At 36.8% G+C, this 12,659-nt stretch overlaps 2 protein-coding genes across 3 annotated transcripts; one reads left to right on the plus strand and one right to left on the minus strand.

The window, feature by feature from the left end:
- Positions 1 to 1,526: 1,526 nt before the first annotated feature.
- LOC145736411 (multicopper oxidase 3-like) lies at positions 1,527 to 5,746 on the minus strand. The gene is made up of 12 exons (XM_081990838.1): positions 5,600 to 5,746; positions 4,412 to 4,495; positions 4,047 to 4,273; positions 3,785 to 3,995; positions 3,443 to 3,732; positions 3,167 to 3,290; positions 2,943 to 3,119; positions 2,756 to 2,886; positions 2,484 to 2,670; positions 2,250 to 2,428; positions 1,808 to 2,203; positions 1,527 to 1,752 (listed from the first exon to the last, which is right to left on the minus strand). The coding sequence occupies exons 2-12, from the start codon at positions 4,488 to 4,490 to the stop codon at positions 1,606 to 1,608; spliced, it is 2,148 nt and encodes a 715-aa protein (XP_081846964.1). The 5' UTR covers positions 4,491 to 4,495; positions 5,600 to 5,746; the 3' UTR covers positions 1,527 to 1,605.
- Positions 5,747 to 6,367: 621 nt separating this feature from the next.
- Positions 6,368 to 12,239, plus strand: LOC145736189 (uncharacterized). 2 transcript variants are annotated; one of them, XM_081990476.1, is made up of 5 exons: positions 6,368 to 6,615; positions 6,668 to 6,741; positions 7,067 to 7,270; positions 7,323 to 8,353; positions 11,478 to 12,239. In XM_081990476.1, exons 4-5 carry the CDS (start codon positions 8,042 to 8,044, stop codon positions 12,219 to 12,221), a joined length of 1,056 nt encoding a protein of 351 aa, XP_081846602.1. In that variant the 5' UTR covers positions 6,368 to 6,615; positions 6,668 to 6,741; positions 7,067 to 7,270; positions 7,323 to 8,041; the 3' UTR covers positions 12,222 to 12,239. The 2 variants fall into 2 exon arrangements, with proteins under 2 accessions (XP_081846602.1, XP_081846603.1); XM_081990477.1 differs by having other exon boundaries at positions 6,368 to 6,741.
- Positions 12,240 to 12,659: the final 420 nt, after the last annotated feature.

Here is a 12,659-nt window from a genome sequence, read left to right on the forward strand (position 1 = left end):
CTGTCACAATTATCACCTACAGTTAGTTGAACTCTTCATATTATTAAAGAGTACTATCCGAACAGATGGGGCAGTGGTTTTATAGTTAATATTCGAGATACACTGCTGCAAAAAAATGTCCTGTCCATCATTCGGTATTAATAATGGTAATTAGTCATTGGTGTCAGAAGAAAAGTACTGCTTTTATGTTAATGGTCTTTTGTTTTACTCATGCATGCACTTTCTCTGTATTAATCATTCTTATACAAAGATGACTTAACATTTTGTTTACTGTTTTGGTGTTAGTCATCAGATCAGACTAAATACTAATATATAATTGTCTTGTCTTAGTCAAAGTTGCTTCCAAATCGTGGGAAATAGTCAAAAGTGTGCATGTCCTCGTTTTGGTCGATAATTTGGTAAAGTAGTGGGTTGCATACCAAATGGAAACTATATAGATGGTACCTGGTTGATAGGAGCTATTAAAATGTACGATAAAGCAGTAAAATGGGAAAACTTTAACTTTTATTTTGTTATTCTTGTTTGATTGTATCAGAACAATAGTCAACTTGCAACTCTTTTCCTTAGATTGTAGTGGTTTACTGTTTAGGCTCTAAAATGGACATTTTCTTAGATTATACAGGTGGTAAACAATTAAAATTCTGAATACTAACAGCCACCTGTTTTGGTTCATATTATAATAAATGGTAATTTTATTACAAACCACTTTGGCTGAGCCACCAGATCATCAACATCCTGGAGCAACTTTTCTGACTGAAATTTAAATAAAAAAACAGACATTGTTACAAAGTACATATTAAAAACCGTAATTATAATGTTAATAACTCAAATTTAGAAACAATTAAAGCAGTAGTAGTAGGTATCTAATTATTTTCCGCTTACTGCCGTAAAAATACATTTTTTACCATTATAGTAATTACCGAATGTCCCCCTGACTGGACCATCATCAGCTACCAAATTATTTTTGATTACCATCATCTTTTCAATCGAAAACCGTTGATTTTACCAGCGAAAAACTAAATGAGTTTTAAAGCACTTTTTAAGGTTTTTCATTAGCGAATTGGCAATAATTAACCATGACCTGCTTGAATTTGTTATTAAGCAAGATGGATTTATATGGTACTTTAATGTTAAGTGGACTTTTAAACTGTCACAATTATTACTCGTTAACAATTAACAGTTCAATAATAATAACCAAAAATTGCACTTTGCCCCCTTGTTGCACGAATAACTAGTCTACTTTTACAGTCACCATTTATCAACAATTCAAATGTCCTAACAGGTTTTTAAATTGCTTTTTTGTTACCTAACCCCATTTCGACTCCGTTATTTGAGGAGTTACAAGGCAAAAAGTGAAAAACCTGACAAAGGAAGATTAACTACATTCCTACTAGACTTTAAGCACATTCCTACTTCCTCTGGGTCCTTAAATTGGCAACCCGTAATACACTGGCGTGTATGGTTGGTTGCTGCTTAGGTTTTTAGTTTTTTCTTACCTGGATAAGGCGGAGGACACCAAGAAGCAGTATAGTAACAAAACACACTTTATTTCAAGCTAAAAAAACATAATCACAACTCTTTGGTCCCATTTTGGTTTAAGCTTAATTAATAAAAATATAATACTAGAGGTAGCAGCATTAGGACGTGGCCTTGTATAGAATGTGACCCTTTACTGGTACAGTTTTCACCCAGCAAAACCTCCAATTTGTTGAGAAAACTACTACTGCATTCCTGCTTGACTTCCTCTGTAATCTACTCTTTCAAAAGTTAATTATAAATGATAAAATAGAGGCTAGGTTAGACCTACCTGAGGGAGGTAGTTGCCGCATTTAGGGAAATTTGGTGGTACTGAGGGCATTTGGTGGTTCTCCCCCACTTTGAACACCAGCGCCATACCAATTTCCGCGTGAAACTCCAAATGACAGTGAAACAACCAGAAACCCGGATTGTTAGCCTCGAATCTCAGAATAGTGTAACCACCGTCCGGTATGGTGACCGTGTCTTTTAATGGGGCGTCCAGAAGGTTTCTGCTAATGGTTCCGTTAGCGTCCATGTCCTTTACTTGCCCCACGGTCACGTTACCGCCCACTTTTTGCATTGCCACCACTCTGAAGTTGTAGCCGTGCATGTGGAAGGGATGGTTCGCGTCGTAGGCCAGCCCTTCATCGATCACCACCAGCTCTACTATCGACCCTAAAGGGATCTTTGGAAGGTTCGACCCAGCTCTTGTTTGGTACAGTCAGGCTTACCTGGTAAGCGTGAGGACATTCGCAATATCCACTGGTACAGTTTGATAGCTTCATTGTCTCCTGGTTGCAAAAAAAGTCTGAAGGGATTTCATCCCTTTGAGGCAGTAGAGGAAATGAGGGCATTTGCATTGAAATGTGGTTGATTTGGGGGGTTAACACTGGATTAGTCTCCTGGGACACTGTTAAAAACTATGTCAAACAAAAAACCTCAAACTGTCAACGTATTAAACCAACCAGAGAAAAATTCATATCCAAATCGATAGAAATGTGGATTATCGATTTTGTAAAAGTCATAAGCCAGATAGAACTGATAGTCTGGATGCTTTTTCAGTCTGTGATCCCATTTTTGCACTGAGGACAGTTCTGGAATGGTCACGTGGGAACTATTGGACTCTGTTCCTTTGTTCAATGAGTTTATTTGCTAAAATTACAATTAACTGTCAATTAAAGTGTTTGGTAAGTGTGACGCTTTGTGATTGTCAAAAAACTGTCAAATTTATATTAACCTTTCCAAGTCTTTGAGAATTATCGTAGTCCGGTTCTGAATCTGGAAATTCCTCCCTTTCAATACCGAGCAGCCGTTCCCTATACGTCACATTGACATATTTGGTTATTGTGTCATTTTCCAGCGTGGCTTCTTTACACAAAAAAAATCATTTAAAAGGGAAAACTGGCTATTTGCAACTGATTTACCTTCTGGAACATAAGCGTAATAGTTGGAATATTCCAAAACGGCCACTTGGAACGCTTTTTGGTAGCGTTCGTCGCAGTCCATCAATCCGCGAAACCTCATCCAGTACAGCGCCTTTGATTGGTCGGCGGCCAAAACAAAATCGAATCGTTCCCCAGCGTACACGACCAACGAATCAGCTGTCAAAAAATTAACAGTCTGTTTTGTATTTAATGTCATTATTTACCTTCAATGGGTGATACGTCTTCGCCGTCACTGCTAATCACTGTGATCGTGTGATTGTCCACGGACAGTTCGATTGGACAGTTTAGGAAACCGGCGTTTATTACCCTGAACCGGTATCTGTAGCCCTAAAAAGTGAAAAAGTCTTTTTTTTGGGTCAAAATTCAGATTGACTACATTCCTACTACTTTAAGCACATCCCTAATTCCTCTACGTTTTTAACACTATTCGGCAACCCGTAATACATCAGCGTGTACAGTTGGTTGCCTACTTAAGTTACCTGTTCGACAAAAAATCGTTCAACTGGAGTGTAAATAGCAGTGTCGTTGTTCTCCACGTCTCCAAACACTTTATTCCTCCCCATACCATTGACCAGGAGGGTTCTGGGCTTGTTATTCCCTACGCTATGGTGATGGTAGAGAAATTTCTCCATCCCAGACACCACCTCCCAATCGATTAGAGACAAAGTGTGCTCAGACAAGTCGAAATCGTATAAAGGATCGTGCGGGTTCTCCTCCTCGGGTACCCGAACGATAAAAGGTCCAAAACACCCGTCCACCCTTTGCATCCCTTAAAAGTCACCCTTAAATGGCTTATTTACGTCTAAAAGGAGTGTGAATACCAAAATGTGAATGCCAAAAGTGGGTTCCCGCTTGCTTCGCTTGAAACTTGTACCTGAATGTGGTTTTGGGCAAAATAGGACACTGGGTGACGTAGGGCACCCCATCCATGTAAGGGCTGTCCTTCATGTGCTGTCCATGCCAATGTATCGAAGTACTTTCGGAGATTAGATCGTTCTCCACGTCCACAACCACAAAATCGTTCAAACAAACCTAAAAATCTCTGTAAAAAAAAACAAACAAAAATGAAATTAAATCAATTACCTCTAAGGACGGTCCTGGAATCATCCGATTAACCGAAATTACAGCCCTGGAATGTCCATCACCTGCTATACAATCAGGCCTAAGGCAATCAGTCCGGTTCGTAGGACAGTCATGACAAGCTTTGCTCATTGTATAGTAATTTTCTATGGTAAACTTGTACTGGCATATTTGAGGGTTTTGGTGACCAGTACAGGGTCGTTTGCAAGGGTGATTTTCATATTCACCACCTAAAAATTCAGACGTCATAAATGGTGGTTTGTGATTGGCCGAAAAAGAGTACATGTAGACTTGGCATCGATGTTAAGACAGTAGATAACAAGGAATTAATAAATAATTTGTTAAATCTCTAAAAAAACTACACTTACTTTGTTTATTATTGTCGTAAGCAAGGACAAAGGCAACGTTGCATGCTAATTGCAACAATAAAGCCAAATCACACTTCATAACATCTGTAATAAAATAAAAATAAAATCTTAATATCTTTATGATTTTGTTACTAAGATTTTTAATCGGGTGATGTACTAATTAAAATTATTGTAATAGTAGGTTTTTGTCACCATCGTAGTGTAAAAGTATACGGAAAAAGAGAGAAAACCATTGGAAACCAAGGCTGTAAACAAAGATGGAAACTACTTTGTAAATGACATGAGTAACTGTCACTTGGCACGTGACAATTAAGAACACCAATCTTAAAAGTGAGAGAAAAGTTACAGTTTGGGGATTTCTTATTTCGACAGGGGAAATCGAGTTGACCGATGTGGCAACTGGTGGCAACCCTGTATTATAGGTTTGCACTTTTCGCGGACACTCTGTACATTCTGTGGTGTAGAAAATATGCGTAAAATGCGGCTTAACTAATTACTATACGGCAGTTGTGTAACGACAAAGAACTTGACCTTGCGATGCTTTATACTTCTTGTTTGTACGTTTTCCATCAAAATTATATATTTTACTATTAGGAAATTTTTTGTTAAAAAACATATTATTAAGCTGGTAATTATTACGACACGCTAGTAACCTTTTAAAATGGTTGATAAAACCCTGAATGGTAATTTGTTTGACCGATTTCTAAACGAGAAGATACGCCGTGATGGTAAATTAGCTTTAAACACAACTTTGCATATATTAACAAAACGTATTAAGTGCAATTTTTATGGGTCATTATTGCATCAAACGAGTCACTACGGTTAGGGCAAATCCCGTCAGGGTGGTCGCATTATTTGAAGCGAATTTCGACCCTATTTTTTTTAATTACATTTAGACTTCACGTGACATTTTGTTAAGCTGAATTTTAACGATCCTGAACATCTGGTTTTTAGTTTTGCAATAATTATACACACAAGCGCATCTTTTATGTTTTTTTTTTTTTTAACATGTGACCGTTAAGTTTTCTGTAAAATGTCCTGATAAAGCAATATAGAATAAAAATTAGCTATATTACTGTGGTTTAAGAAACAATATAATTTTTTATTATTTTACCATATTTTTAGTGAAATTTTACTGTCATTTTGTAAAGCTTTTAAAGCAAAAAAAAATTAAAAACACTCACTCACCTAAACTAAAGTAATCCAAATTAAACACAAAACAATCCTGGTTAATGGCACTAATAAATATAAAATTAACGCTAACCTTAGATTAAGTTGGCAAACCTGATTTGCTTCAAATCATTAAACCAACTGAATCCATAATACAAAACATGATCAGGTAATCTCCAGGGGGGTAGCAGTGGAGGGGGAACGATGCTTGAAGAAGTGTCATACGAAGGAAATTCCTTCATTTTCATTTGTAATATTTATTTGCAACGCTCGTTATTGACGTCACTTGACCAATCAGGATACGCTTATTGTGGAATTACCGTTTTTTTTGCCATTAATTCAAGGATTAATGTTTGACCAGATCATCGACGATATTCTCCAGTAAAATTACAAGAACACGTTATTTCCTTTTATTTTATAGTCATCTTGACCGGTCTTAGTAAATCCCATGATATGAGTTATCATTTTGTCATCGTGATTAATGGGATTGATTTAAACTGCTCTGGACAGTTGGTGAAGGCGCCACTATGTAAATGAATTAAAGGGCTATTACAACCTGTGGTACGGTCCTAAAAATTTAATTTATTTATTCAAGAGTCGTTGTTTCTGCTGGTATGGAAATTAACAACAATTGTGAAAGTTAATACAAAAATTAAGGAAATTATAAACTGTCACTCGTATGTCACACGACTCACATGACTACCTTGAAGCATTAGCAATTAGAAAACTGAAATATTGTGAAAATTCTCATTAATAATCCTAATTCCAGACTTTTTTTTTCAGGAAAAAAGATTATCCACCATGACGTCATACCGTTTTAGTTGGGTCTTAAATCATACCCATTTATTTGACAGAAAGCATTGCCTTGTCTCTTTCTCTCTTATCTACCAACTAGACAGAGACAGCTATAATTGGTTTGTCTGTCTACTAAAGCAAAGATATAGGCAACCCGCCATATGAAGCAATCAAAGTTGGCCGTGATTCAAAATGGACGCGCGTCCATCAGATTTTAGTGTTTGTCGCAGTTTTTCCAGGTAAAAATGTAGTGTTTTCACCACAAATTAGTGCTGGAACGTTTCTTTATAGTGCAAGTGAGTGACTGGGCACAAAAACTACTCTACAAAAATGTGAAAATGTCACTAGTGAGCGGTGTAGCCCCGGTATGTGTTTTCGCTTCATTTTATCCACGAGGCTTTGATAGTAACTCGCACAAACCCAAAAAAATCGTTAAACCGTTAGTTTTAACGTAAAAAAGTTTCAATTTGCGTTAAAAATTACAGTTCAAACGATGCTGTGCACCAGTCAAAGCCTCCTTGACGTTTTGGCGAACCAGAGATTTGTTTTACTATAATAAAACTCAATTAAAAGAACTTTTGCTCTGTTTATCATGAATATGAAAGAAAACCAACTAATTTCTCACAACAAAAAACAGTGTTAAGGCACTATAGCAAAAATAAAAGTAAACATTAACTTATTGTATTTTAGCTTGCTTGAATTTGACAGAAAACAGAAAATATAGCTCTCTCACTTATGTACCGACTAGAGAGAGAGACAGCTAATATGTGTGTCTGTCTGGGATTCTGCACTATAGGCAACCATCTATAGGAAGCAATCAAGTTGGCCATGATCCATGATGGCCGCGAGTGGAGAAGCAAAATGTCAGATTAGTGTTTCTCACAGTTTTTTGTGGTAAAAATTTAGTGTTTTTAGCTTAAATTAGGATTGAAACGTTTTGTTATAGTGTCCGTGAGTGGCTACGCAAGAAAATTGATGGATTTCACCCCACAAAGATGTGTAGAATACCACGAGCCAACGGTGTAGTCAAAGTAAGGTTTACAACTAATTTCATTCCCGAAAGGCTTTGAGTAACATGCACAAACCTCAAAAACTTATTTACTGTCTCAGTTTGAGTTGAAAATGTTGTTAAAATTTCAGTTTGAACTGTAAAACGCGTTATAATCTAAATATCACATGACACCATGATTGCAAAATCGCACTGAGACCACGTGACCTTCTGAAATTACACCTTCTTGATTTGCTAATTTTTGTGTTAGATGCGGCAACGCCGCACGAATGTTGATTAGTGTAAACAAAATTGCCACCGGAGGGAAAAAACACACACGAGCGCGTAAAAATTGCACGGATAGTAAAAGTTCGTCATCACCACGATAATTGGGAATCCCCTCGTAGTTTGGAGAGGGCGGAGGGGGGGCACGGCGCCTCATTCAAGACGTATTTCCCTTTAGAAAGTGACGTAGTGACAGGGCAAACGGTTGCCACTTATTCTCGCTAGCGCCTTAGTTAGAACCGGATCAAAGTCACATTCAAACCATCCCTGTTGTTTAACTACTCACATTTATTTCAGTAATTTTGTATTAATTATCATTAAACAAATAGAAATGTTAGAAACAACGGCAACGTGGCCGGGGTACAACGTGCTTTTCGCGGTACTATCCGAAAATGTCCGGCTTTCTACCTCATTTACCATTATCTGACAAAGTAAATCAGTTATTCATCAGGATGTCCATATTAGAAGAAATCGGAATTGTTGTGAAAAAAATCCCCATTGAAATTTACCGGACTTGTAATATCTCGGAAGTGGACAGAGTACTATTGTTGGGCGGCGCTCGCTTGTGTTATCGACAATTTGGCGCGTTCCTGTTGAATTATCCCGGTTTGGGTGGAACGTTGACCACCCGCAATTGGGCGGTTTGTGATTGTGATAACCAAAGTGAAAATTTACCCGTTTGCGAGAAAATCCTGCAAGAAAAGGTAAGACAGTTGTATTTTGTTATATAAAATAGTAGGAATGACCCTAAAGTTTACTTATTTTACATTAGAGTATTGTAATTACTGTATGTAACTGAAAACTCTCTGAAGAAGGTTTTTAGAGTTTTGAGTTGAGTAAACTTACCTTTTTTGGTCACCCTGTATAGGGTTTATAGTAAAAATGTCAAATAACCTAGTTATTTGGTAAGAAATTGGGTTGTGCTGAATTTGACAGTTTCCACTTGCAACAGCCCATAATTCGGTTATTTTACCGGTTACAGGGTGGTTCAATATACCAAATTGTAGACCTTGAAATCCTGTTTGAACTACCCTATATAGAGTATTTAGTATAAATCTCAAATAATCGTTATTTAGGTAAAAACTTGGGTTGTGATGAGATTAAGTTTGAATTTGCTAGTTTTCACTTTTTAACAGTTACAGGGTGATTTAATATACCAAATTGTAGCTCTTTAGACCACCCTGTATAGTAACTGTCAGAACAATGTCAAATAACCGAGTTTTTGAGTAAAAACTTTGAGGTTGTGTTGAGTAAGTCTGATTTAGACAGTTTCCACTTCAACACTCGATAACTCGGTTATTTTAAGAGTTACGGGGTGGTTTAATATACCTTTTTATAGCCCTTAAAATTCTCTTTAGATCACCCTATATATTATTTATAGTAATGACAACAAAAACAGTAGAGGTTTTACGATGTCTCGTAAATGATTTAGTAGTGAGTCAAAAGGACCGGAAACTCGAAAAAATGACAGTTTTTGATTGATTGAATATTTATTTGCATTATCAAACAATACAAAAGTTGTTGATAGGCTGGGGGCGGTGCAGTGGGCGTGGCCATGATTTCTATTATTGTGGTCGACCAATCAAAACAACCGCAAATCGGTCCGATAACAATAATGTTATAATATTATTATTACAGTGACTCAATTTGTTTATGGATTGATTAGGGACTACTTGAATTGGTGAGTAAAATTCGATATTTTTATCAAATAATTGTTATTAATTATCAGCACTTAAGTAGTTTATAAAGGGTTTAATTTTGTGTCTTGTTTTGCATAAATATCTATAATACTACTATCTAAATCCTAGATATTAGACAAAAACTAGCATCAGGTCAGTCTTGTTTCAACTAAGGCCAACTATAGTAAGTTACAGACCATTTTTAATTAATTTAGTGCACAACCGCCTGGGCGTTAGTATAGTAGGTCAAAACTGACTTGTCCTGACCCAAAAAATTACTATGGAACCTACTATAGCTACTACCAAAGCCAGAAACGCTTTTGAATGGTGAAAACCTAGTTTTTTAAATATTATCTGAAATTCCAGATTTACAAATTAATATTTCCAGTTTTGCTACTATAATATGGTGAAACAATTTGTCGTGACGTGTATTTGTCTATTTTAAGCATAATTCAGTCATAAACTTGGAAAGTGTCAAATACTACCCCATGTAGCTATAAAACTACAAAACTTGTTTAAAAAGCAATACAATCAGTGTATTATGCATTTTATAGTTTCATGAGTTGTTTCTTGACAGTTGTGACAGTGTAACTGTATATTGTGGATATATTTCGATCTGTCACAATGATGGTAACTGTCAAATACCACTTTATAAAGCTATAAAATTACAAAACTTGTTTAAAAGCAATACAATCAGTGTATTATGCATTTGATAGTTTCATGAGTTGTTATTTGGTAGTTGTAACGTGTAACTGTCTATTGTGGCTTCTATTTCGATCTGTCAGAATAGTGGTAACTGTCAAATGCCACTCCATAAAGCTATAAAACTACAAACCCAGCTTAAAAGTACTGTTATTGTTGATACACTTGTAAATCATATTAAATGCTTGTTTATAGGTCCATGAGTAGAAATTGGACAGTCGTGACGTGTATCTGTTTACTTTTGAGCATATTTTAATCTGTCATAAGTCAGTTTTAGTTCCATATGTCAAAATGTTGCAAACTGTCAAATCTGTGAAGCTAGAAAAGTAAAACAAAACACGCTCAAAAGCTCTAGATAATGAGATAAACAAAGATGGTGGACAGACGACAAATTTTCTCAAGAGAACTTGTAACTCTGTCAAAAAAGTTTCTGGTTTATGTGACATTAGAAACTTCAACTGTCAAATGACGTCACACAGGTCAGCATCGTTGACTAGTAAATTAATTTGTAAATTGTTCTGTCCTGATGTATATTCGGGCGATTTAATGGAATTTAAATTTTTTCCTGTAAATCCAACGGTTAACCACCGAAAACTCTTCCGAGAAGACTTTAATATTTGTTTTCCTCGCAAAATCGGGAATAATTCCCGGTAATTCTTAAGCAAACACACACACAAAAATAGTACACACTAAAATGTTTATTTGGTGCATTCTGCCACTCTATTTTGCACTGTAAAGTCCCTGAATGAGTAAACGATTTAGTGGAAAAACGACTATATCGTTAATCCTTGAAAATTTGATTAAAGTTAATTAAAACCAAGTGATAATTGCAACTAATTTTTTACTAAGATAACACCGCAAGTATGGCTTTTTGGGGTTTTCACTTACAATCTACAAATTTACCCAAAATTGTGGGTATTTTGAACCACAATAATGGCTATAACATCCTCTTTTGGTTAAAAAAAAGCAAGCATGTTTGAAAAACTTTTTTGACCAATCGCAAGCTTAGAAAGTGTTAAGTCTTTAAGGCCTTTCACTCCTTCTAGAGTTAATTAAAAATCTATTTTAAAAGGTACCATTGACCTATCAGTATATAAAAGTTGGGAATTTCCATGTTCACGGTTCCGGACGGGTTCTAAAATTTCTTCAATTCCTCGAACCTGAGGAATTTTTGTTGCGAATCGCCTTAATTTTTGCACTTTGGGATTTCCTAATCGAATTTCTTCTGGGTCAGCGAACCAGCCCGAAGATTTGAAAGTCGCTGATTTTTTTGCGGATTATTTAATTGTCAAGGTTTGCGTACATGCGAAGTTTGGTTTCGGGTGCGGTTGGGTTGGAAAACCCTCGGTTTTTTCTGTAACAAACCCAAATTGGAAAATCACAAACTTTAGGGTCATTTAACTTAATTTCAGTTGCCAGGGAAAATTAGATTATGATTTTTTTCCAGAAGGAAATGGACAATCTGCACCCCACAGGGTGCCAGTGCCCTTCCTGCTGTCCTCAGCAGCCTCAAACAGCTCAGGACGATCTCAGCCAAGATTTTGATTTTTTGTTAGCCTATCCAAACCCTCCTCACCACCAGAACATTCCTAGTTCAGAACAGTATTACCAAAGGTTATACCCTCCACCTGACAATTTAGGGTTAAGTACCAGTTACCCTGGAAGCTCTTATACCACAAACATGGACCCCTACCCACAATACCACCAGCAGTTTCACCAAATAACCACAGAAAATTCAGGTAGTTTGCAGGTCCCTGACCCATCCCTAGCTAATCTGGGTAGTAACAATCAAACTTACGAAAGTTACCCGAGTATACTCCCTACCATACCAACCACGTACAACCCAGAGGATCAACCCTCCACCTCCACCGGAATAACCGGAAGTGACCAACAGACATGTGGTGGTAGGCGATCAAAAAAGACCTGCGCGCATTGTTCTAAAGTGTTTGTGCATACCGGGGACTACCGGAAACACATGCGGAAACACACGAAAGAGAAACCGTACCAGTGCAATCAGTGCGGAAAGTACTTTGCGCACACGTCGAACTTGCACCGGCACGTGCGGTCGCACGAGGGTGTGCGACCTCACAAGTGCGAACTGTGCGGCAAAGAGTTCGGTCGAAAGGACAAGTTGGACAGTCACAAAAAGTGCAGCAAATCGTGTCGCGACAAAAAACCGGACCGGCAATAATAAAGTTTTGGTTACAAATGTTGTTTTATTTTGTTCGAAAAAAATTAATTTGAAATTTTCTTGACAAATCGTGAAGGAAATTTCAGGTTAAACACTATGCTATGGACAAGACTTTTAGGTCAGTGTGTAGGTCTGGACACCATTTGAACCAAACGTTACTCTTTTACGTCAAATACTTTACTAAAAATCAAGCCTAATATTTTTTAGACTCAGTATACTGTCTGCAAGCACAAACTGTCTCCGTTTCACAATATTAATATGGCAAAATCAAAATAACCTTTCTGCTAAATTGTTACGTCATTCCTCTTTCCTTTAGTTTTGGCTGTATGCAAATAGGACCTGCGCTCCCTGATAGGCAACCATAATTACACAAACAACAATGGAGTGTTGCCTACCCATTGTACTGCTAATATTAGCGTTTACTTAAATTCTAGTAAG

The sequence above is a fragment of the Ips typographus genome, linkage group LG12 (assembly GCF_016097725.1).
Source record: "Ips typographus isolate SLU linkage group LG12, UJ_Ityp_2.0, whole genome shotgun sequence".
Classification (NCBI taxonomy): Eukaryota; Metazoa; Arthropoda; class Insecta; order Coleoptera; family Curculionidae; genus Ips; species Ips typographus.

Excerpts from the sequence above, each read along its gene's own strand:
- LOC145736411 (XM_081990838.1), bottom strand. The coding sequence starts at position 4,490 with ATGAAGTGTGATTTGGCTTTATTGTTGCAATTAGCATGCAACGTTGCC. Across the intron at positions 2,887-2,942 it reads TTACGCTTATGTTCCAGAAG|AAGCCACGCTGGAAAATGAC; the intron begins GTAAATCAGTTG and ends TTTTGTGTAAAG. Across the intron at positions 2,671-2,755 it reads ATTCTCAAAGACTTGGAAAG|CAAATAAACTCATTGAACAA; the intron begins GTTAATATAAAT and ends TTGTAATTTTAG.
- LOC145736189 (XM_081990477.1), top strand. The coding sequence starts at position 8,042 with ATGTCCGGCTTTCTACCTCATTTACCATTATCTGACAAAGTAAATCAG. Across the intron at positions 8,354-11,477 it reads AGAAAATCCTGCAAGAAAAG|AAGGAAATGGACAATCTGCA; the intron begins GTAAGACAGTTG and ends ATTTTTTTCCAG.